Raw genomic sequence first — 25,405 nt, 5'->3', positions numbered from 1 at the left:
TAGCCAATTAGCTAGAAAGGTCACGCCGAACACATTTTCGCTAAGAGCAGCTGTTTAGCTGGTTAAACAAAGGTTAGTGTGTTGGCAAAAAATGTATGTCCAAGTCAAGAAAGCTTAACAGCAGCCAGCGACAAAGCCTATTTCCTCAATATTAGTAGTTGAGAAATAGAAAGTTAGAAAGAAGACATATCTTATTTTCTACTGTACGTATGTAATAACACATGTATTATTTATGTTGTTGCTAGCAATGTTCATAACAACATTGAAATAAAAAAATATTTGTTCCATTTTCTTTTGTTTTTATATTTTTGCGGACCCCTTGCAGTGCATCAGCGGACCTCTAGGGGGCCTCGGACCCCCGGTTGAATACTCCTGAACTAGGCTATCTGCATTCAAACTGCCCAAACTGACCTGAAAGGTGAGCAATGTAAGACACAAATAAATAGTCGAGGATTTTCAAAACACCTCCCGACTCCCTCCCACGTATACAACAATGGAATCTCTTGGCGGACTTGATCAAGCACCGTCAGTCTTCCAGAAAGGAGCTTGTAGGCAGCGATAACGTCATTCCTAGAGGGGCGGCGCACTGAACAGGAGGTGTTTTCCAGCTTTAAAAGGGATGGAGCCAGCCCCTTCTGACATGCCCTGTGTCACAGCTACCAGGAGTCTCAGGAAATCTTAATTAGGCTAAAGCATAACAAAACGACAGCAAAACTCATCTAACCATCAGACCAACCCCGAGTGTGTGAGAAGTGCTGTGAAGATAACCCTTTCGCATACTCTACTCTCTTTTCCATCTCAGTTTCTCTTGGAGTGCTGTCACGTAGATGAAAGTGTTTGAATTAATCTCAAATCAGCATTCGAGTTTACTTTTTTATTGACAAATAATGCGTTTATTTTTGTTTTGATTAATGCACATTTCTACAGCCTGAAATCGTATTTTTTCTCGCAGTTCTCATATGATACTGCCTGTGATATTATTGTCAACCGTCACCACCACAAAAGTAGACCAATCGCAAGTTGAATGCAGGATATCAGCTGTTTGAGACTCAGCTCCAAATTCAACTTTGGACCAGTCCTCCCAGCGGCTTTGGGAAAGGAACGAGGATTGCAGTTTCTCAACTCTCTCGCTACGGAGATGAAGTCTGCAGAAGAAGGTAAACCGGCTTCACTGTCTAGCCTATATTTTCCGTTAATTTGACGTGGCAATGTTCAAATGTTATTATCTGACTGGAGTGCGTGTCATGTTTACTTTAATGATTCTCAAATCGTGAGTTGCTATCAATGAAATCATGCTTATTATTATGAAGGTATACACTACAATAGTTGCAACCGTCTGGGAAGGTTTCTTCAGCTACCAATCGGTGTCGGTGTTTTCAATACAGGAGTCTCCTAAGTGCACAATTGATGCTGTGCGTATCGCGCTATACCTGACGCGGTGAGGGGCATCCATATGATAACCAGAGCCCGAAGTGCGCGAGTAACACTTTTATAGCAATGTGTAGGCGACATTTGAGTGCAGGGAACGCTGTTTTTGATAGGATACACTCATTTGTATGTTTTTTCCCCCCAGGCTTCACAATGCCCTTATTGTCAATAATCAATCATTCACAGCCCACATTTTGCTCTATTTATTTGACCATGATGATTGAAAATATTCCTGTATGTTTTCATGGTTGTGCTTTTCCACCTTGACAAATCTACATCATGCATGCACACATACTTGGACCATCCACTTCACTGACAGTGCTCTATCTGCCATGACACTTAATTCAGGAAGTAGCTGAGGCTATTCCAGTGCTGATGTCATGGACTTTTTGTGGTTTGGGGATTTAATTTGTCTTTGAGGTTTCTAGATGTGGACGGGTGGGGGCTGTGTTATTTATTCATTTCAGTCCCTCCTAAGACTCATAATTAATAGCAGACACATGTGCGTTTGTGTGTGTGTGTGTGTGTGTGTGTGTGTGTGTGTGTGTGTGTGTGTGTGTGTGTGTGTGTGTGTGTGTGTGTGTGTGTGTGTGTGTGTGTGTGTTTCTATGTGTAGCTTGCTTGGCTGGGGTATATGCATAACCACTCTGCTTCACCAGTCTGCTGACAACTGCAGTATTGCAGACATACAGTCAGACTCCTTTCCCTGTGACCCTGTATGGTAGCCTGTACCACCATGCCCACACACACATACACACACACCAACACACACACGCAGCCCCTCTCTCTAAGGTGACTTAGCCACAACAAAAAAAGGTGCTCGTGATAACTGACTGCAAGCCACGAAGCTGCTGATTTTCTGAGCCTACAGAGGGCTTTATCTGTGACCACCTAGCTCTTCCTGAGGTTCACTCTGTCTGGGCCGAGCAGAGCCCCACCATCTGTGTGAATGAAACCAGATTGTATTTAGAGACATGCAGATTGACTTGGTCCCATGTTCTGGGGGAAAGGATTTATGGATGGTAATAACAAAACCAGAGTGAAAACATTTTGGAATATGGTGACGAGAGAGAAAAGCAAGCCATGCGAGTCACTTTAAACTGCAAACGCGTATACAGTGTTAATAGTGCCATGATTCTGCAGATGTGATTACTTACTGTCATAAAAAATTCCTTGAAAGCAAGTCACCGAAACAGGTCATCAGTGATTGTTTTCCTTGGATTTTTAGATACCATTATTCCATAGAGCTCTCACCCTCAATTTGCTATCTGTCACTTTGTTAGTTCAGCATTCAGCAGACGCAACCTGGAAATGCAAAGCTCAAGATCGGCAGCGATAACACAAATGAGTGAAAGTCCCGATGTGTATGGGTGGATGTAGCTCATGTGTTAGAAACAGAGAGTGTGCTGAGGCATAGTGTGCGCCACACACACACACGCACGCACACACGCACCCACGGACGCACACGCACACACGCACCCACGGACGCACGCGCACACACACACACACACACAAACACACACAAACACACACACACACACACACACACACACACACACACACACACACACACACACACACACACACACACACACACACACACACACACACACACACACACACACACACACACACACACACACACAGACAGAAGAGGGAAAAACAACTTGCAGTCAGCCCTGTAGTCAGTAGGTGTGTACCACCCCTCCTCTAAGTCACATTAGGTGGAGTGAGAAAGAGATCTGCATCCTCAGCACTAGTGGAGGGTCTGTCAGGAACGAGCACCAGAAAAGAACAGCATCTCTAAAGACAAAAGGAGAAGACAAAACAGACAGACAGAGACAGACAGACAAAAGTTAGAGCTGAGGTGTTGGAGGCTGTTCTCATCACCCTTAAGCTGAGGCTAAGATGAGCTCCCTTCGTGAAGAACCGGAGTTTGACTTCAACTTTTTGTTTGAGTACAGCCAAGGGGGAGAGTGTGGCCACAGGCCTGACAGAGGTTGGTGGTGACGGATCTCTGGATAGGGGCTGGTGTCTGTCCCTGAACTTGTGGTTGCTCAAACGGTTTTGGTGATTTATTTTGCTCTGTGTGTATGTTTTACCTTATGCAGTTGAGCCTAGTGTGATTATTTTACATCTGCTTGTCAGAGCTAACTTATTCCCATGCTTTTTTCATGTTTCTGGTGTGTAATTAATAATACATAGGCTACTTAGACCATAATAAGTATAGGACAATAAATGTTTTGTTGTCCTATCTTGCTTAGCAGAATCATTTACGTAGAGGCACTTAGGCTTGTAATTTATTATGATTACACATGATTAGAAAATCTAATAATGTAGTTATGTTTGCTTCCCTTATTATTGCAAGCTTTGTTCGTGCCCTTTGGCCCTTTTGCTAAGAACATTTCACATTTGCATTCCCTTCCTTTGCTTTCTCCACCATAATGTGCTTTAATGTAAGTTTGTGTGCCTATAAGGTTTCATACTACTGTTAATTGCTTCATTGAGCAACAAAAACAAACAAAAACTTTATGAACTACTAAATACAATTAGAATTTGACCTGCCACTGTTTCTGGAAATAGTCTGTCGTGAACTAATTTTAGACAGTCTACCCACGTATTCTGTGGTGCATGACAGGTTCATCATTTCATGTGACGTGCTGTTTGCGTAGCGTTGTGGTTAACAAATATAGCACACAAGCTGGAAGGGGATTGCCTTACTCTAGTACACTGCACAACATTTGGTTGGTATTCATTTGAGATTGTAAAATAAAATGACCCTTATCAGACAGAAATCATTATATTGTAACAATTGTGTGAATTGTTAAAGTAAATGTTTGTGTGTTTGTGTGTGTGTGTGTGTGTTGTGTGGCAGATAATGTGTGTATGTATCTGTTTGTGTGTGTGTGTGTGTGTGTGTGTGTGTCCAACCATTTGTGTCTAAGCATGTATTCTGTATGTGTGTGATGCCTCAGCAGCTGTAAACTCTCTGACTTAATCACGAGCTCAAAGCATAGCAGAGTGCTGTTAGCGTTCAACATGGGCAAGCCCTAATTCACTCAGTGAGTGAAGCCATCAATCAAATAAGATCTCCATCACTGCTTCGCTGGAGGAGGTCCTATAGTCTAGAGAGCACACCGTGGATCTCTGCACAGCTCAAGACGGACTGTTAACAATCTGCTGATATCTCACACATTTCATTGGACCTTGATCAGTTCAATAGACGTAGGGTTTAAGGGATCATTTTGGGATTTTCGGCAATGCAGCCCATTATCTACTCCCCCAGAGTCAGGTGAACCCGTGGATACCATGTTTATGTCTCTGTGTCCAGTATGAAGGAAGTTAGAGGTACTTTTGAGAGCTAATGCTAACTAGTATTAGCACAATGACTGGACGTCTATGGGTATCTGCTAGCCTGCTATGTGTTATACCTGTAATATAGCTTTTATAAAGGCGTTATGAATGCATAGGTGACCTAGGGTAAAAAGAAATCAAAAACGTAATGAAAAATACTGTGATGTCTTGGATGGTGGCCTATACTTACAGTGCCCTTGTGTGTTTGTATTTTCCAGATGCATATAGCTACACTCCAAACGTCAGCCTGTCCCTGCCACTGGGCATGGGAAATCCCTGTCTGGCCACCCAGTACCACACACTGCAGTCCAGCCCCATTATCTCTGTGTCCTCCTGCCACCAGACAGGCTACGGTCTCCACGATCACAACAACCACAACCCAGCCCAGGGCTACTACATGTCCCACGGCCTGAGGCCTAACGGGGCCCCGGCCCTGGAGAGTCCTCGCATCGAGATCACAGCCTACCACCAGTACCCTGAGGAGGAGGTGGAGGAGAGCAGCAGCATGGACCACATCGTCCACCACAAGCGGGGGGTCAACTCCATTGTGACCCTGACGCTGCCAAACGGCGATGGCTACCGCGACCCCAGTTGCCTCAGCCCGGCCAGCAGCGTGTCATCACGTAGCTGCAACTCGGATGCGTCGTCCTACGAGTCTGGCTTTTACAACTATGACAACTCATCCCAGAACTCGCCATGGCAGTCTCCTTGTGTCTCTCCGAAAGGCTCGTCCTCTCTCCTCTCCTGCCCACACGCTCCTCTCGGCCCCCCCTCAACCTCCCCCCGCCACTCGCCATCCACCTCCCCCCTGATCGGGGCCCAAGCCGAAGAGGGCTGGGTGGGACAGGGGCCCTGTGGAAGCTCCAGGCCCAACTCCCCGGCTTGCAGCGGAGGAGGTGGCAGTGTTGGCGTGGGGAAGAGAAAATACAGCTTCAACGGCACCACCTACAGACAGCCAACCTACTCGCCCAACCAGTCGTCCACGCCTTCCCCGCGCGGCTCGCCCAGGGTCAGTGTCACAGACGACAGCTGGCTGGCCAACACCAACCAGTACACCAACTCTGCCATCGTGGCAGCCATCAACGCCCTCACCACCGACGGACTGGTCGACATGGGCGAGGGTGTCCCCGTCAAGGCCCGCAAGACCAACCTAGACCACAGCCCCACCATGAGCCTGAAGACGGAGCCGGGAGGAGAGGAGATGGGCCTTGGGAGCGAGCTCCTCCAGGAGGACTACATCTCCCGCCTGCCTTTCAAGAAGGAGAGCTACTGTGGGGGCTTCCTAGACGTGCCCCAGCACCCCTACTCCTGGTCCAAGCCAAAGCCCTACCTCAGGTAGGTGGAAATAAAATATTGCTGGACTGGGAAGGCTTGGGTCAATTAATTGTACTGTATAATCATTTATTATCAACAGTTTAAAACAAAGTCATTTTGATGTCGGCAGGGAATTCACTGAGAACATAAGGCAGCATTGTTAAGCGTTATTAGGCCTCTTGAAAAAGACAATGACACTCATGGAGCTGTTGACTTATTTCAAAAGATTTATGGACTAACATCCACACCACACGAAAAACAGTTCCTCCACTTGCACCGCTATTTTGCCATCCCAGGTTTTGTCTTGTCTTTTTCCAAAAATAGACATGTTTATTTATTGCAAGTGCCAAATTGTTTTTGTCTTCATAGACCGCAGAGAAAGGCAGCAGTCGAAACGTAGTCGCTGTATCGTGTCCAAGAGGGCTTCTCTTTGAAGATACAAAACATTTCGTAAATCATATTTCGCAGGGAGGAGTAGTGTAGCACATGTGCCCTGTTACCATAGAAACCCCCGCACAAACAATACACACGGATAGACATACACACACATACACACACACAGACAGACTCCCTTCTTAACAAGGCAACCTTTTCAGTTCACGGCGACCCTTCCTCTGTTTTCTCTTTCCTGCCCTGGCACACTTTCCTGTTGGAAATCAAATGTTTGATTAAGATAATGCAGAGACAGGAAGTGATGGTGACAAGCTTGCTCAAGGAAACAGTTGGTGGGGTAATCACACAACCGGCTTCCCTGTGCTGTCATGTGCCCCCTCTCTTCTTTGGCCACTAAACATGATGTAATGTTCGGCCAGAACAGATAAAGCCTGAGAGGGGGGAAATCAGTTAGTTTTGGGTCAACAAACACCCTGAAAGTTCCAAGAGGATGCCAGAGATTGCTTTTCATGGCCAGCCTTTAGGTCAGGGGTTTTATGCTTCACAGGCATCCGGCGCAGTGAAATATTGTCTCGCAAATGTTTGTTTTGGTTCAATATCTCTGCGGTCTTCACATGGGAAGATAGGCTAATTCCCTGGCGACATCTGAACAATGATATTATGAGTAGCCAGCTGTGACACTTTCTGAGATACCATGGTCTTTCGGGTTGTCAGACAGTTGTCTGGTTACTTGGTGAGTTTGTTTATTTAAAAATAAAGGACTGTGTGGGATTCAATGATTTTTGATGATAGCTCTACTTCTATTATTGATACCATCAATGCACTTAGGTTATCTATGTTAAGCCTTTAGGCATGTTGTATCATTGTGCTGCTGAAATGACTATGCCCCCTCCACACACTTAGGAAAAAATATGCTATCTAAAACCTGAAAGGGGTCTTTGGCTGTCCCCATAGGAGAACCCTTTGTTGGAACATGGAACCCAAAATGTTTCTACCTGGAACCAAAAACGGTTTTACCTGGAACCAAATTGGGTTCTCCTATGGGGACAGCTGAAGAACCCTTTTGGAACCCTTATCGACACCTGTCACAGCAATATAAAAAAAAAACACACAGCAGACTAACCAGACCACATGCTTCTTTCATTTAGTTTCATTTAGTTTTCATCAAAAGAGCCGTTATTGCCCAGGCTTTAGGAATTACATACGTCAGGCTAGGACTTCAATTGATTAGATTAGAGCCAATGATGAAATGGAAAGGATCAGGACATTATTTAACAAGGGAAACAGAGATCTGGATTTAAGTGAAATGGATCCGTCTTTGTGCATGCGTGCGTGCTTGTAGGTAGCCTGGTGGTCCTGTCTGTTTGTGTTTTATCCAACTCCTTTCTGGTTTCGTTCATTGCATTGTCATGCCATGCATATGTTTCCATGTATTGCATGATGTCTATAGAAGAGTTGGCTACGGCTCATACAGCTGGGACCAAGCTATTCTGTAGATTCTTATTTATATTATTATATTATAAATACTATCTATATGTTCCACACAATACCAAGCACGGTCTCTCTTCCTCATAGCTCCCTGCCCGCCCTGGATTGGCAGCTGCCATCTTGCTCTGGCCCGTACAGTCTGCAGATCGAGGTGCAGCCCAAGTCCCACCACCGTGCCCACTACGAGACAGAGGGCAGCCGCGGGGCAGTCAAAGCTCCGTCCGGAGGTCATCCAGTCGTGCAGGTACCTTTCTCAATAATGTGTGTGTGTGTGTAGGTGTGTGTGTGCACCTGTGCGTGCATACATCCGTGCGTGTGTTCTCTATTATTAATGTCCCTTGAAGCCGGGAGTCAACCTACTGCAGTAAGAGGTCACTGTGGCTAGCAGTTGCACATATTGACACAATTAGCATGGAGCAGGACCATCACCTCTCGGTATTGTGCTTGGCAATGCTTCTAGAGCTCACGTCACTGTCACCACAGCGGCCCAACACAGAGCTCCTTTCTCTCTAAGGCCGTCACGCTGATTTACTCAAGGTGGGGACCCTGGTAAGCTACTAAGACAGTAGTGTGTGAATGGGGGGGGGGTGTGTGTCTCATTATATATGTACTGTGAATAAATATAACAACACATATACAACTTATATATAAATACATAGCAAACACAGTATAGTGTAGCACATTGCCTATTAGAAGGGCTGAGCAAACCCTATTCTCTTGGTCCAGCTTGATGGTTCCTACTTCTCTCCAAAACACTCAACATGTGTTGTTAGCACTGCACCCCGTTTTTCCAAATAGATCTTTTCAACACAACTTAACGTGCTGAGTTTCAAGTCTGACAACAGCTGTTGCGCCCAACAAGGTGTCGTAGACATAGCCTGTCAAGTTTCAGTTTCTCTCTCTAAATTTAAAGTAATTACACCCCTTCATTAAAACCCTTTGTGTAACAACATACAAGTGCACTGTTGACCAACGTTCAGTGTTTTGGCAGGTGAAACTGAACTTGATTTAGTTTAGTTTATACCACTTTGTGACTCAGGCTGTATGTCAGTCTTTAAGGGGGTCTAAGGAGTGAGTCAGGAGTAGGGAATTAGCATCCTGTGTGTGTACGTGGGGGAAACTTTTCACAGGTGGGTGATGGTAATGGTGAGTTGCTTTCTTACGACACGGATTCTTCAGTGAAGTGAATTGAAAAGGAACTCCAACACACTACACGCCTGCATAAACCCTGACGAATGTCTACTGAGAGCATCAAGCATCGAGGCCCTTTTTTCCCCGAGGCCCGTTTTTGATTCCTCGGAACCTTATCTCCTCGCCTCCTTCTCAGCTGTATTGGAGAAGGTCCAAGGTCCCTCCCCTCAGGTCTTCTACTCCAATGCCTTTTGTGGAGGAGGAAAAGAGAGAGTATGTGAGGAATCAAGGAAAGATTAATTGAAAGAGCCAATATCACTGGGGTGCTGGGGTCAATTTTTTTTTCAGTGTAGAGTACTCGATTGAAAATGTGTTTTATTAAAGAGGTATCAACAGCTGTGTGTCAGCCTATGGTGGCAATATTGCAATGGTTCAGATAAACATAATGACAGCTGCTCTAGTGACACATATTCTCACTCACTCACATTGTTTTGTACTTTTACTTTTACGGAACAATGGAGGTGATTCAACACCTCTAATATTACATTTGGAGAGAATTAGAATCTCTGGGGAATTTCACGAGAATCAAGCCTCTGACTGGAAGTTTGTTGGCAGAGAATGATTAATGCAGAAGGTCAGGTAAATACTTGATACACACGCACAACATTAGCAAAATGAAGACAGAATTTCATCATGTCTTTCCCCGTGTGTAGGATGTGGGGGCACATTTCTCTTTCTTTCTTTCTTTCTTTCTTTCTTTCTTTCTTTCTTTCTTTCTTTCTTTCTTTCTTTCTTTCTTTCTTTCTTTCTTTCTTTCTTTCTTTCTTTCTCTCTTTCTCTCTCTCTTTCTCTCTTTCTTCACTCATCCTGTGCAGTCCCCAGGGAGGCTGGATAGGGGTGATAGGGCATGTTGTAGTCCCTGGGGTGCCCTGCTGTTATGAGCAATGAGTGGCAGGCGATCGGTGGGTGGTGCAATCATGGAGAATGGGTGAGTGTTTAGTGATGTGGGATGGGGGGACAAGGAAGACAGGAAGAGAGGGAGATGGAGGGAGAGAGAGCACATGCAGAGACAGATGTGATGAGGGCAGACGGAGAGAGTGAGGCGGTGGAAGGGTGTAGGGAGGGCAGAGGGAGGCGTAGGGAGCGGCGCAGAGGAAAGAGAGAGAGAGAGGGAGGGCACAGGGAGTCACCAGGCAGGCAGGCAGCTGGGTCTCGGCTGTGTTACCCCCAGAGAGACTCTGCTTCCTGCTGATTAGGGCCCGGGTGGCCCTGGGGCTGGGTGGAGGGAGAGGAAGAGGGGTAGGGTGAGGTGAGACTAGTCCCAGAGCCCATCCGATGCCTCCTCCCCCACCACCATCCTGGCCCAGTGGGCCTCCTCATCACTGCCGAAGTTGCTCCTCGTGAGCCGCTCATTCCTCAAACCTCTCTCCCACACCGACATTCCCAATGCTGGCTAAACCTGCACAAACACCAGCACTGGGGTTTTGGCTCAGGGTTGGACAGGCACAACACCTATGAGTGATTGTGACATATCCCATTGCTGTGCGCAACAGTTTAAAAATACCATGTTGAAAAACTTCATGAGACACCGTGTATCTAACCTATCAGTCAATGAAGCGTTGCAGTACATGCTATGACCCTAAGAGCACTGACTGACAAACACCTGGCTGAAAAACAGTTACTCAAAACAATGTTTGCTACCTTTACAGCACCACTGCTTCTGTCTTCATGACCGCTCAATTTGCGGAAGTCCTCCTGTTGCTCCTACTTAATGAACGGAGGTGTTTTTCTAATCCAAGCACACAGGCTCCCCTTTGTTCAGGAAACGTCCCTTTGTAACAGTGACATCATGCTCAGCTCCTAGCTCCGTCTCCTCCACCATACCGCTCTTGCAGGATGAAGACGTAAATCTGGGGAGGCCCCGAGCTGCAGCCCACTGCCGCAGCCGCACACTCGCGGTAACCTCCAGATTACGGGGTACACTGACTGCACTCTGCTGTCCGTATCCCCTCACACCCCACCGGTTTGCTTTCTGGCTCCTCGATCAGATATTCCATCATTTGTTTTTGGAGATCGCTACAGTGCAGACCTCCTCCCACAGGACTCTCAGCCCCTTCTCATGGTGATGTACCACGTCCTGACCCCCGCGGCCACTTTTCCACTTTACTTACTGGCTGCAGACCACAACGCCCATTAACGGGATGGAGGGTCCTCTGCTCTACCCCAACTAGCCTCCAATTTCTCCCCCTGATGATTCACCAGGCTCCCCTCCTCTCACCACAGTTATGTGCAACGTCTACAACATGGTTTCTAAAGGCATGCTCAGGAAAAACCCAAACCTGATCTTCTACCTTCCTTTACACCAAAGACCACCACGTCATGATGAATGTTTTTTCTTCTTCAAAGAAACCGATATTATGATGGAATTGAATGATTGCCAAAGTGGAATTACATGGAATTATATTTGCATTGAGGGGTAGCGACCTGGGACGTGACCCTCTCTGGGAATTTCATTCAGGTATACATTGAGACAGGAAACCACAGGAAACACGTAGACGCGCACAGGGCACACAGTGTTAGACGACACCTGTAGAATATTAGACCCATCACACAGTGTTATAGTAAGTACTACATATGGATAGAGTATATCTAGAATGACATGAAGAACCTTAGCATATGTGCTGCTGGTTGAACATGTGCCGTTTCACCTTGACATCTATGCTGGCTGTGTAATGTCTTCGGCAACAGCTACAGTAAATGTACGTTCGCTGCGAAGACTGTCATTTATTGTGTTTTAAATCTGGTGCCGCCTCTTGTTTAAAACATGAAAGATACCTTTTGTTCTTCCGTGCAGACTCCCGGATTCTGTTGATTTGACGAACACCGTAGTCAAACGTTTCGCAAAACACATATGAAAATGAGCATTTCTTATTGGACAAGTTCTGATAGTGCCTCCCTGTTTCATTTCACTTCGAGAGCGTTTTTCTTTTTTCGTTTTGCCCCTACTGAACACGACCATGTACTGCTCTACAAGAGGCAGTCATGGCTGTTCGTCTGTGCCCCGAGGAGCAGTTAGGCTCCCATGAAACTGTGTTTTAGGCCTCCGAGGGGCTTCCCTTAGTCACAGCCTTGGTATATTGGGCAACCACTAATTACCATTGAACAGCAACTGGAAAGAATTTAACTAAATGACCGCATTTTCACTAGTTTGAGGTGAGGACCAGAAGCCGCCAGATTTACGAGGCAAAACACTGGTTGCCAGCCTTTATATCAGGGGTAGACTGAAATCATCTACACACCACTGTGCCCAAATGTAATACCCTGTACCTGGGCTAAAACGTAATGCCTAGACATTTTGTTAACAAGTCGTCCTTTTATTTGGAATTTGGACTTTGCTGGTCTAGACATGGGCCAGGACTTGAAACGTTGCCCTTGATTACATGACATTGGGGAATACGCTTAAATACACACTTTGAGGAATATAGCCCCTTTGTCGCTTGTATAAAGAAGTGCCATTTGGAACCAGAGAAACCCAATACATTAAGAATTCACATGTAGATATATGCTCTATGACTATGAGGCACCGGAGAAAGAGGAGGAGGAAGGGGATAATGAAGGCAGTATGGAGGAAGAGAGAGAGAACTTGGGATGAGTGTTTGAATTGGGTACAGCGAAGTCTCGCCGTGTGACTGTCAGCACTTGAGAGAGGGAGCGCGAAAATGGGGGAAACCTGAGCTGCCCTCCCTCCTCTCCCTTCTCCCCCGCGTCCAGTCTTCTCTCCCCTCCACTGCATGCGCCACGTGGAATACAAGTCATGACATTTCTCCAGGCGGTGATGAAATCTCTGGGAGCTGGAAAGAGAGGGAAAGAGAGTGTTCCTGTGCAGGCCCATATTCACACTCTCCCCACAGGCCAGACTGTGCTGCTACTCACCAGCAAGTCACATTCTTAAACAAACATGTGCAAATCTTTTCTCTGCCATTTTTCAACCCGGTCTGTCTCTAAGATCTTGAGCATAACACTTACAAGTCTGAAGTTGAGTTTTTATGTAAACAGTAAGTAAACCAAGGTAATAAAGCAACAGCTACAAAAAAGAAGAATGAAAAAAAAAACTTCAGTAAGCTATCACTGACAAGGACACATGATTCTCATTAAGAGGACATAGCAAACATGGTTTGAAAGCCCATAGGAAAAACCTCTTCAGAGCACCATCATCTCAGGGCTGAAATTTAGCAGCCGTGATGATGGATCTGTAATGGTTCATGTCAAATGAATGGTGGAAAAGGACCGGGTGAGCTCTGGTTCTGAGCTCAACACCCTCAGAGTTACACATCATCAAAACCCAGTCTGACCTGTTTAATTTGAGATTTCGGTCTATCCAGCATGGCAGGTGTTGGAAGAGGAGATGCTGTCTAACTTGCCAGGAGATGGAGGTTAGAGGTGTAAATTAATTTGGCACATGCAGTGGCAGAAGCTGGTGTAGTGTGACTGCAGCAAATTACGCTTCGATTCAAATTTGGTTGAAGATGAATATACGTAGCCCAGCTTGACTACATTCATAGTTTAGCTAAACTCATCTGGTCAAGATTAGGCTGTGTATCAAGACTCATAGATGGCTAGAGACGCAAATGTGAATTAGGATTCACAGGTGTGCGAAGCCTCTCTCGTTGAACCAGACTTAAACTTCACCACGGTTCCTCAACTTTGTCTTTTCTTATTGCCCTTGTGAGGATTTAAAATGAAGAAGTACATTTTGCGCTCAGTTTGTGGTTGGTGTGTGTGGACTAGGGAACGTCACAGGAGCAGAGAGGGAAAGGGGTAGAGGAGATATGGGAGAGGAGAGCTGAGGGCTGAGGGAGCACATATGGTAAATTTATTGAGGGAGGTCGCCCAGGGGGGATCACAACCACGTTCATTTGCTGTTGGGAAGACCTAGCATCACTTGGAGGGTTGCTTGAACTCATTAATCACTTCCCGACCCCCCTGGAGGACGCCACCGTTATCGTGCGCTACCGCAGCATTGCCGAGTGAAGGGATAAAGACTACCCCCAACACACACACTTCACCTCTTGTGGTTTATCCATATGCAAGGCTGAGGCTAAGGTAATGGTTGGAGGTCACAAAGAAATTCAATAGCAAAGTCTACCGAGGAGCAAAGCTCAAAAGGGACAGCGGCCACAGGCTTAGCAGAGTGGCAGCCTGCCTTTTTATTAAATCATAAAGAAATTATGCCATTTTTAACAGACCGTTTTTGCGTTTTCAAATTGGTACCTCGTGCCCGGTTCCATCGGTTCCGTTGTAGCATGATGGTACAACTTTTTCCTTCCTTCTCGGTCGACTTGTCTATGTGTAAGTAACTGGTAGCATGTGGCGGCTAAGCGTAATTACCACTGGTGACACCGAAAGTAAAATATAACAAGGCGAGCAGAGAGAGAGGGGTCTGCTGGTGAGATCACTGCATAGATGAAGTGCTCTCTGGAGACACAGAGACTTCAAGAAGCGCCTGACCCCAGCGTAACTCACTGATGACTAGCATGTGTGACTAGCACACAGCTCAGGACAGCTGCTGGAGACACTGTGTGGAGCTGTGAAGACGAAAAAAGGGGAAAGTGAATGAGGAAAGGAGAGTATAGCCTGCTTAACTAGTTCCCTTGATATCTGAATCAAACAAGTGCTGATATCAAGTCGAGAACTAGAAAACCAGATCATTTTGTAGTGATTGCAGCTGGTTTGTCCATTATTGAGACCCTTGGATAGCATATGTCTAGTACTGTGCTGTACTGTACTGTATTGAGAATCACCAACAGAGAGCTACTGCATGAGCAGGCATGAGCATAACTCAATATGTCGCACCAGCCAAATGATGCCTTCAGTTTGTAGATCACCTCACCTCACCTCACTTATTTTCACAGTCACCTGGCAAGTTTATCGTCAGTTTGTCTCACCAGAGCAAAATGAGCTCAGTCGTTCTTCACTGTCTTCATAGATGCGTGCTGATTGTGTCTTCGGTTGGTCGTTCTCCTTTGTATTTGGCAGAGTGGGGTCCTAATTATTGGTTGTTACCAAGTGTCAACATGTCCAACAAGGCAGACGAATTACTGTGGACACAAGATTCCAATGACGTATTTCTCTACCTTCACGTACTCCCCAATCCCTGACCCCTCGCAAAGGTAATTATAAATCCATGAATCAGATGATGTCATAGGTTACATGTGGTCTGTGTTTTGTTCTATGACTCAATCCATTAAATAAACACGGAGTCGCTTATTCCGTTGGACTCGCTGTTTTCAGTCGGACACAGCCGCGCTGAACTTCCATAAGACTGAACTTTAAGAAGGGGTTTTTGAAATGATATACACTTTTATTGTGGAGATAATTGAGCATTTGTGGGATTTATTTTCAGATGGACGTTGTTTGGTTAGACCTGTCTAGTGGAAGTGATTTTTTTTGTGACGGTCTCTGATGTGGTCAAGGACCTAGCTGTGTGAAGCATTGGAGGTCTGTCCATCGTTACCCAGTGTGAGATTTGCCTGTTGACTGTTCGGAACGGGTCCCCAATTTTTGGAGGGTTTCTAGTTTTGGAGATTCTTCCAAGTCCACATTAAATGCACACGCACGCACACACACACACAGACACACACACACACAGACACACACACACACACACACACACACACACACTTGAACAAACGTTGCCTGGGAGCTGGGAGGTCTAAAAACTTGGTTGCACCAGAAGTGGTCCATTGGGTTAGCAAATGGGCCTGGGTCAGGATTCTTACCCAAAAATATCTGGTAACATTCACCACATTGAGGAATGTGCACCTCTGCCAATTTCTCCTGAGGTTGAAGTATTTTCCCCCTCTCCAAATGGGTTTCAACCATCCCCCATGCTGCTTTCTGCAGACAGTGTTGTTGTAGATGGTTGCAGTTGTTCTAGATCAGGGCTCTCCAACCCTGTTCCTGGAGAAATACCCTCCGCTAGGTTTTCGCTCCAACCCCAGTTGTAACTAACCTGGTTCAGCTTATCAACCAGCTAATTATTAGAACTAGATGCGCTAGAATAGGGTTGTAGTGAAAACCTACAGGATGGTAGCTCTCCAGGAACAGGGTTGTAAGAGCTCTCTTCCAGATGGTTGTCCTGGTTGGTCTATGTTTGTTTTAGATGATTCTAGTTGTTCCAAGGTTGGCTAAATGTTCAATGAACTGACAGGCATCGCCTTCTCACATATCTCTTGTTTGGCTATTGGGGCCATTGGAGATCACACTGAGCAACGCTGTCTACTAAGTCTACTGCACTATCTAGAAGATGTAGTAACCATCCCTGTTTGTTTCTTTGGTGTACTTGCTTTTATTGGGGAATCAGTAGCAGCTTAAGGTGGTCCGTGAGAGGAAGAGGGGAAGTGTAAAACTGTTTGAAGTGGCGGTTCCGATACAGGGGCCTCCTTTCATCTCTGTGTGACACCGTCTCTGGTTCCGCTCCTGAGCTTCAGAGGCCTTAATGGAAATCATAATGCAGGTTCATAAATATGCCCAGAGGCCAAGGGGTTGTATGCTGGCAGCATGCTAGGCACAAGTATGTGAATGTTTTCAACGGGAGTAAGCTACTTGTAGAGAATAAGCTAGCCTTGCTTCACTGTGATCTGGTGTTTTCTTTGTGTGAAAGTCAAGCTATCCGTGTAAATGTGGCTAGCGGTTTTTCTTCTGTATTTTGCAACCAAAAAGTAAGTAGCTGGAGCCTATCTCCTGCTTCTGTAGTGCAAGGCAGCTTAATATGACAGGACACTAGTCTATCGCAGGGCCTTATCTTCAATCGATCTCCCGAGGGCCACATCGGGACCCATTTTTACAGTCTTTGGTGTGACTCGGCTAGGGATCGAACTCCCAGATTCCAATCTCAGGGCGGCACTATAACCACAAGGCCACTAAGTTTATGATTTCTTGGGGCCAAACGCGGAAGAATGTAGTCAACAATGTAGAGCAAACAGACGACCTAAGAAATAGGAACAAATCGATATAGAGTCATGAAATTTTGTTTCAACCGAGTGTGAGTGACTTTTGTCCAGAATTGATATTTTCTCATAAACATTAGTATTTTGATATTGTGTGTACTAGACATTTATTGAGCACATGTGTGGAGCTACTAATCATCTAGGATTTATTGTTCTTGAGATATTGCTGATCACATTAAAAAGCAATTCTATAAAGGATTGCATTTAAAATACTTAATACGTATGGTGCACCAGCAGAAATATTCAACGTAGATTGCCAAAATACTGTTTATGATTACCCCTTATGAATTCCACTCCATTTCTGACATGGAAATTAATGTTTACTAACGTTAGTCCATTGCTGAGGGGATCAAATCCTCATAAACATTGTGCATTCTGCTCAGAGGCAGACTTTTAAATTATCATCTTGGTTTTCTATTTGGTCTCCAAAATGGTCACTTTCCATTGAGTCACTGTCGACTGCTATCCTCTCATTGGGCACTTTTTTATGGTGCCTGTGAGGTTTTAATGAACAGTGAAGTGATGGGAAGCCAACCTCTCCATCAGCACTCGTGTCTGGCTGCCCAGAAGATCTCTACCCCAGACAGACTACCTCTAAAATATCAAAACCCTCTTTAACCCTCCCCTAAAGGGATGTACATTAACAAACCGCTCCCAAATTCAAAAAACAGAAGACACCAAGAATCTGGAAACGGGTCTCCAACCTAACCGAAAAACAAATCCGACCAAAGGGCCTATTTTCTGAAACCTCCCCCTTAAAAACCTTTCATTAAAGGGCTTCTTAACTATCAGTAGCTGATGTGATGTTCAATCTCTATTTCCCCAAAATGACGGGTTGTTTATGAGGTGCTTTAAAACCTAACGTTGGGTCTCACCTGGATCTCTTTGTTCTCCCGCCAGCTCTACGGTTACATGGAGAGCGAGCCCCTTACCCTGCAGCTGTTCATCGGGACCGCAGACGACCGCCTCCTGCGACCGCACGCCTTCTACCAGGTCCACCGCATCACGGGCAAGACTGTCTCTACCGCCAGCCACGAGGCCCTGCAGTCCAACACCAAGGTTCTGGAGATCCCTCTGCTGCCCGAGAACAACATGAGAGCCATGTGAGTGCTTGTCCTTTCACTCCCCTGTCACTCGCTCTTAACACTAGGAAAGCTAGGCCTCGAAGGGACCCCACTTTGAAGCAACGAGCAAGCATTTTGACTGCAATATTCTAACAGTGTAATAAATGCATTTCATATTTAATTATAATTTGGTTGTGTTTATGAAGGTCTTGGATAACATTAAAACACAATAGCATTTTCATTTGTTTGTGTTACTGTAGGCCAGGGATACTCAACTAGATTTAGCCACAGGCAGATTCTTCCTTGAGCGGATGATCAGGGGACAGGTACATAATTACAAATAATATGTAGACTGCAAATTGACCGCAAGAAGCCCAAACAGATATAATATTTGACATAAACAGAATAATTTCAAACCTGACTTACGCTTCTATACGATCGTGTGTCTTTCTATTGTGTGTGGGAACACTCGGGAACAGATTTCCAAAATTAAAATAACTTGGAGCTGATTATCTGTTGTAGAGCAGATAAAATCACCGGCGGGCTGCCCGTTGGGTAACCCTGCAGTAAGCTATCTGCTCACACGTGGAGCGCATGAAACATAGGTTGTTTTTGGAGATATATATATTTTGATCGTATCTCTTCAATTATGAGAGTTTTCTGACAAAAGTGTTTTGGAAACCTCAGAATCTGCTCTTTCTGATATTATATTGGATTCAAAACGTCTTCCCTGCCAAAAAAAAAACAAGGCATGTCCTCTTAAAATGGCTTATAACAGAAATTCTGTTTGCGACATCGAAATTCGAAACAAAATTCTAACAACGGACTTATTTAGGAGGGGGGCCATGACTAACCATGACAGAGATGTTTCTATTTTAAATTAATATGCAGTCAAAAGGACTGCCTCTGCGCTTCTAGTGTTAAAAATGGTACCCTTGCAGTATTTGCAATTGATCACCAAATGTGTGTGTTGGAATTCAGGAAGAAAGACAACCAAAGCATGCCTAATACAGTGCTATACATAATGTAGAGTCTAAAAGGAATAATGCCCATAAAATCCAATAGGCCCTATTTCTGTTGGTTTTCTCCCCATTGCACCCAATCTGCCGTGTGCATACAAATATACAATTCCTGAAATCACTGTGCAGTTTTAAACCACTCTCCAACTCCGGATCTCCAGCAGGTCAGAAGGTTGTTCTCCGCAGGGTACCTAGGCAGCAGCTCCTGCCCGGGTGCTCTGTTCACGCCACAATTGGTCTGCTGTCCCGAGGCCCAGGACTTTCTCTGATGGAGAAGGCAGCTAAATCTCAACTCAACCCCGGTTATATAAGCTCCATCACCACCTACTGAACTGTAGCTTTATTCTCCTCTGTGTTTCATTGGTATAATGTACTTTTTAGAAGACCTGATGTAGATTGACTGGGTTTATATTAAGTTCAAGCGGATTTTAATATTTGTTTGGATATTGTGGGAGGTTGCAAAGATATTTGGCACCATGAGATATCAGATCTCTTTGACTAGAAAATGAACTTTGTTGGTTTAACATGGTTGAATCTAACATGCCTTTTGATTTCCAACAATGCTATGCTGACCTTTTTTGAATGTATCATATCCAGACAGGGGATACTTTGTGGAGCTTCAGCCATTACACTTTACAGGGCACCACGGATAAATCTGATATTCGAGAAAACTATTCAGATGACGTCAGCTTTTCCCTTTTGTCGTCACCGTATAAGCTAGAGGGAGAGAGGCAGTGAACGTATATAGTAAAAACTGAGCCTCAGGGTTGGGGGTAGAACAGTGTAGGCCAGGTTAGTGTCCATTAGGTCACATCTTGGTCCAGGTAGTCCTTCCATGTTTCAGTCTGTTTTCATTTCTTTGGTGTCTAATGAACACAGCCCGTGTTTTCTCTCTCTTCTGGCTGGAAGGGCCAGGGTCTGTCTGAGGAGGGTTGGTCGCTGACGGAGTCTTTCCATTGAGCTGTTAACAGTCAGCCTGATAACACTCCGGCCAGCCCATTGCTCTCACGCCAGCTCTTCTCTCTCTATCGACTGGCTGGAAGGGCCAGGGTCTGTCTGAGGAGGGTTGGTCGCTGACGGAGTCTTTCCATTGAGCTGTTAACAGTCAGCCTGATAACACTCCGGCTAGCCCTTTGCTCTCACGCCAGCTCTCTCTCTCTATCGACTGGCTGGAAGGGCCAGGGTCTGTCTGAGGAGGGTCGGTCGCTGACGGAGTCTTTCCATTGAGCTGTTAACAGTCAGCCTGATAACACTCCGGCAGCCCTTTGCTCTCACGCCAGCTCTTCCTCTCTATCGACTGGCTGGAAGGGCCAGGGTCTGTCTGAGGAGGGTCGGTCGCTGACGGAGTCTTTCCATTGAGCTGTTAACAGTCAGCCTGATAACACTCCGGCTAGCCCTTTCCTCTCACGCCAGCTCTCTCTCTCTATCAACTGGCTGGAAGGCCCAGGGTCTGTCTGAGGAGGGTTGGTCGCTGACGGAGTCTTTCCATTGAGCTGTTAACAGTCAGCCTGATAACACTCCGGCCAGCCCTTTGCTCTCACGCCAGCTCTCTCTCTCTATCGACTGGCTGGAAGGGCCAGGGTCTGTCTGAGGAGGGTTGGTCGCTGACGGAGTCTTTCCATTGAGCTGTTAACAGTCAGCCTGATAACACTCCGGCCAGCCCTTTGCTCTCACCCCAGCTCTCTCTCTCTATCGACTGGCTGGAAGGGCCAGGGTCTGTCTGAGGAGGGTTGGTCGCTGACGGAGTCTTTCCATTGAGCTGTTAACAGTCAGCCTGATAACACTCCGGCCAGCCCTTTGCTCTCACCCAGCTCTTCTCTCTCTATCGACTGGCTGGAAGGGCCAGGGTCTGTCTGAGGAGGGTTGGTCGCTGACGGAGTCTTTCCATTGAGCTGTTAACAGTCAGCCTGATAACACTCCGGCCAGCCCTTTGCTCTCACGCCAGCTCTTCTCTCTCTATCGACTGGCTGGAAGGGCCAGGGTCTGTCTGAGGAGGGTCGGTCGCTGACGGAGTCTTTCCATTGAGCTGTTAACAGTCAGCCTGATAACACTCCGGCCAGCCCTTTGCTCTCACGCCAGCTCTTCTCTCTCTCTCTTCTGGCTGGAAGGGCCAGGGTCTGTCTGAGGAGGGTCGGTCGCTGACGGAGTCTTTCCATTGAGCTGTTAACAGTCAGCCTGATAACACTCCGGCCAGCCCTTTGCTCTCACCCCAGCTCTCTCTCTCTATCGACTGGCTGGAAGGGCCAGGGTCTGTCTGAGGAGGGTTGGTCGCTGACGGAGTCTTTCCATTGAGCTGTTAACAGTCAGCCTGATAACACTCCGGCCAGCCCTTTGCTCTCACGCCAGCTCTTCTCTCTCTTACGACTGGCTGGAAGGGCCAGGGTCTGTCTGAGGAGGGTTAGGTCGCTGACGGAGTCTTTCCATTGAGCTGTTAACAGTCAGCCTGATAACACTCCGGCCAGCCCTTTGCTCTCACGCCAGCTCTCTCTCTCTCGACTGGCTGGAAGGGCCAGGGTCTGTCTGAGGAGGGTCGGTCGCTGACGGAGTCTTTCCATTGAGCTGTTAACAGTCAGCCTGATAACACTCCGGACAGCCCTTTGCTCTCACGCCAGCTCTCTCTCTCTATCGACTGGCTGGAAGGGCCAGGGTCTGTCTGAGGAGGGTTGGTCGCTGACGGAGTCTTTCCATTGAGCTGTTAACAGTCAGCCTGATAACACTCCGGCCAGCCCTTTGCTCTCAGGCCAGCTCTTCTCTCTCTATCGACTGGCTGGAAGGGCCAGGGTCTGTCTGAGGAGGGTTGGTCGCTGACGGAGTCTTTCCATTGAGCTGTTAACAGTCAGCCTGATAACACTCCGGCCAGCCCTTTGCTCTCACGCCAGCTCTTCTCTCTCTATCGACTGGCTGGAAGGGCCAGGGTCTGTCTGAGGAGGGTTGGTCGCTGACGGAGTCTTTCCATTGAGCTGTTAACAGTCAGCCTGATAACACTCCGGCCAGCCCATTGCTCTCACGCCAGCTCTTCTCTCTCTATCGACTGGCTGGAAGGGCCAGGGTCTGTCTGAGGAGGGTTGGTTGCTGACGGAGTCTTTCCATTGAGCTGTTAACAGTCAGCCTGATAACACTCCGGCTAGCCCTTTGCTCTCACGCCAGCTCTTCTCTCTCTATCGACTGGCTGGAAGGGCTAGGGTCTGTCTGAGGAGGGTTGGTCGTTGACGGAGTCTTTCCATTGAGCTGTTAACAGTCAGCCTGATAACACTCCGGCCAGCCCTTTGCTCTCAAGCCAGCTCTCTCTCGCTCACTCACTGTGTGGGACGTTACATAGACGGCACTGTAGACAACCGATGTCAGACTCCAGACACATATCAATCTATCTCTTTCTTCCCGTATTGTTGCCGATAAAGTTTTATCTGTTGTTTGGTATCCACCCACTGAAATGGATTGTAGCCAGTAGCTTCTGCTTTATTACACAGCATGTTGTCTCTGAGAATCTAGACAATTCTGGGCTACTTCTATACTATGCTTTCGAATCATGTGACATTCACTGAACAAGTAGAGTTGGTGTCGGAAACAAAAGAAAATTCCACTCAACTAGTCCAAATGTGTCCGTTCAAATGTAAAATAAACCGTCAACATGCAAATCAAATTTTTTTTTGTTCGGCAACCCTTTCCGGCCACCTTTCCTGTGCAACGGACTAGGTATCCCCCTTTCCCTTTCCTCCATCACAGTCAGTGACTTAATTCTTTGCTGACACTGTTCCACCACAAGTCTAGGATACATCTTGGAGCGTTTTTTATGACCAACAGTCGCCATTGCTGTCCCCACAGATCTTGACTTTGAGCTGACTTCACCATATCACTTCTGCAAGCCGTGATTGGCTGCTCCACACCATAGTTCATGAGGAGAGACACTAATGTTCATTCCAACAGTCGTTTGACAGTCAAATAGAGCATGGCACACTACCTCTAATGTGTTTGTTTTAAAACCATAACTGCATGACTGAACACTTTCATCAGGCATGAGCCACTAAAGAAACTTGTTGAAATTTGTCTTTCACAAAAAAAAAAAAGAATCACATTCAGATAGACCAAAATGAAGGGGGAAAATGGATTTGTGTTAAACTTGACATTTAACATGTTCCAAGAATTCCACCCAAAAAGCTTCAGTGTAAAAATAATTGAAATGCCAAGCCATATCCCATATGTCATTTCCTGACTTTTTTTACCAGCAACATTTTGGTTTTAGTTTAATTTCTTGAAAGGCCAGTCTGAAAAGTGATGCCTTTATTCCCCCTAAGGTAAATCCTCCCGCAAAAAAAAAATATATTCAATAAAATAAAATAAATGAAGACAGCATAGGAAAAGCTCAATGTGACATCGGTTAGTAAGGTTGAAACCGTAAATGTTTGAAATGATAAAAGTATGAACAGTGTAGAGGGAGCATGTTTTTTTGGAGGAAAGGCAGAGGGTTATGAAGTGGCTGTGAGAATGCAAGAGGCAGCCAATGGGCTTTTCCTCTGGAGGAGACAGTGGAGAGACCAATGGCCTGGGCCGTGTTCATTAGGCACCAAATAGACGATAAACTGAGTGAAACAGTTTCAAATCGTTTTAAAGCGTGTTCTGTTACTTGCCCTAATGAACACTGCCCTGAAGATTGCTCCAGAGAGCTGTATTCTGGGGCACCAGGAACATTATAAGTCACATCAAAAAATGGAATGTTGTTCTAAGAAGAACCTAGCTACAGATGGGGTAGCGACTCAGTAGTGTTCTTACGGGACTTCCGATATCTGTGACCCGGAACTTTAGACGAGACGTCTCAGAGTAGGGAGTGTTGATCTAGGGTCAGTTTTGCCTTTTAGATCAATTAATTAATCATATTATATGCACTCTTACCTTGGAAGAGGCTTTGCGGATCTGGCGCTAGTCTCTTTGATCAAATAGAGCTCCAGGACTTGTTCGTGACAGTGAACATATTGTACATCTGCATTATAGATAGTCTGTGGTCTAATGATGATGTCCTAATAATAACAGACTGTACTTGTTATGTTTATGTTATATGATGATACAGTAAGATGCAGTATATTCCAACTTCAATGTATGTCTCGATATAGTCTCATGATCGTGGCCTGTAATAAACTCAGGATTCTTGAGACAAGCTGTAGCATAGTGCTCCTACAGACAGTATATTGCTTAGTACCAGTATGCTGATGCTAAAATGGATCCTCTCCCCTGTGCGACAGCATTGACTGTGCAGGGATTCTGAAGCTGCGGAACTCCGACATCGAGCTGCGCAAGGGCGAGACGGACATCGGGCGCAAAAACACGCGTGTGAGGATGGTGTTCCGTGTGCACATCAACCAGCCCAATGGCAGGACCATCTCCCTACAGGCCTCCTCCAACCCCATCGAGTGCTGTGAGTATACACGCACATGTGCACACATACACACATATACACACACATGGACTCACCATCGCACACACACACACACACACATACATCCCCACACACAAACATAGCCACAAACAGACACACACACACACACAGCCACAAACACACACAGACACACACACACACACACACACACACAAAATGACTGTTCCTTATGAACACACATATCCACAGGTGCACACACACAAACCCAATAACACTCTCTTAGCACGGAAATCAGTATGAGGTGGCCTTTTGGACCCAATTCAAATCTTTATATGATGAAATCTATTTGCCAAGTCATTGAATGCATTGTACTTTAATTGATAACTGTGAGGTCAGACACATATGTTATTTATCCCTCAGTGCATTTTATGACTTTATGCCTAACTTATTGTGGTGAGGCTACCCTATTATCACAGGTTTATGAAGGGTCATTTCCCAGCCCTAGATCTGGCGGGGTTGGAAGAGTGTATGGAAACAGCTAACTATGTCAATCAGTCGAGTGTGTGTGTGTGTGTGTGTGTGTGTGTGTGTGTGTGTGTGTGTGTGTGTGTGTGTGTGTGTGTGTGTGTGTGTGTGTGTGCGTGCGCGCATGTGTGTGTGTGGTCATGTCCATCCTGAGGAGATAGACTGTGTGTGGTAGATGGTAGGAATGTGCCAGTCTTGTAGTTTATAGTCCAAGGTTGATGATGGCACATTTTTGATTGGTGACTACATTTATTTTTTTACAATGTTCTGATGGATCATTATTACAGATGAATGAATCAAGTACATTTCACA

The 25,405-nt window shown here is 46.0% G+C and overlaps 1 protein-coding gene across 1 annotated transcript in view; it reads left to right on the top strand.

Annotated features, from left to right (window-relative positions):
- Window positions 1-621: 621 nt before the first annotated feature.
- The window catches only part of LOC112223134 (nuclear factor of activated T-cells, cytoplasmic 1), a 66,841-nt gene continuing 42,057 nt past the window's right edge, over window positions 622-25,405 (top strand). The window contains exons 1-5 of the mRNA XM_042304461.1: window positions 622-1,157; window positions 5,001-6,117; window positions 8,065-8,221; window positions 18,018-18,220; window positions 24,435-24,607. Coding sequence (XP_042160395.1) covers window positions 1,025-1,157; window positions 5,001-6,117; window positions 8,065-8,221; window positions 18,018-18,220; window positions 24,435-24,607 — 1,783 coding nt within the window. The 5' untranslated portion in view covers window positions 622-1,024. The remainder of the gene's footprint in view (window positions 1,158-5,000; window positions 6,118-8,064; window positions 8,222-18,017; window positions 18,221-24,434; window positions 24,608-25,405) is intronic.

Source organism: Oncorhynchus tshawytscha, linkage group LG23 (assembly GCF_018296145.1).
Source record: "Oncorhynchus tshawytscha isolate Ot180627B linkage group LG23, Otsh_v2.0, whole genome shotgun sequence".
Classification (NCBI taxonomy): Eukaryota; Metazoa; Chordata; class Actinopteri; order Salmoniformes; family Salmonidae; genus Oncorhynchus; species Oncorhynchus tshawytscha.
The sequence above is the reverse complement of the archived record's forward strand: the minus strand, read 5'-3'. Positions and strand labels throughout refer to the sequence as shown.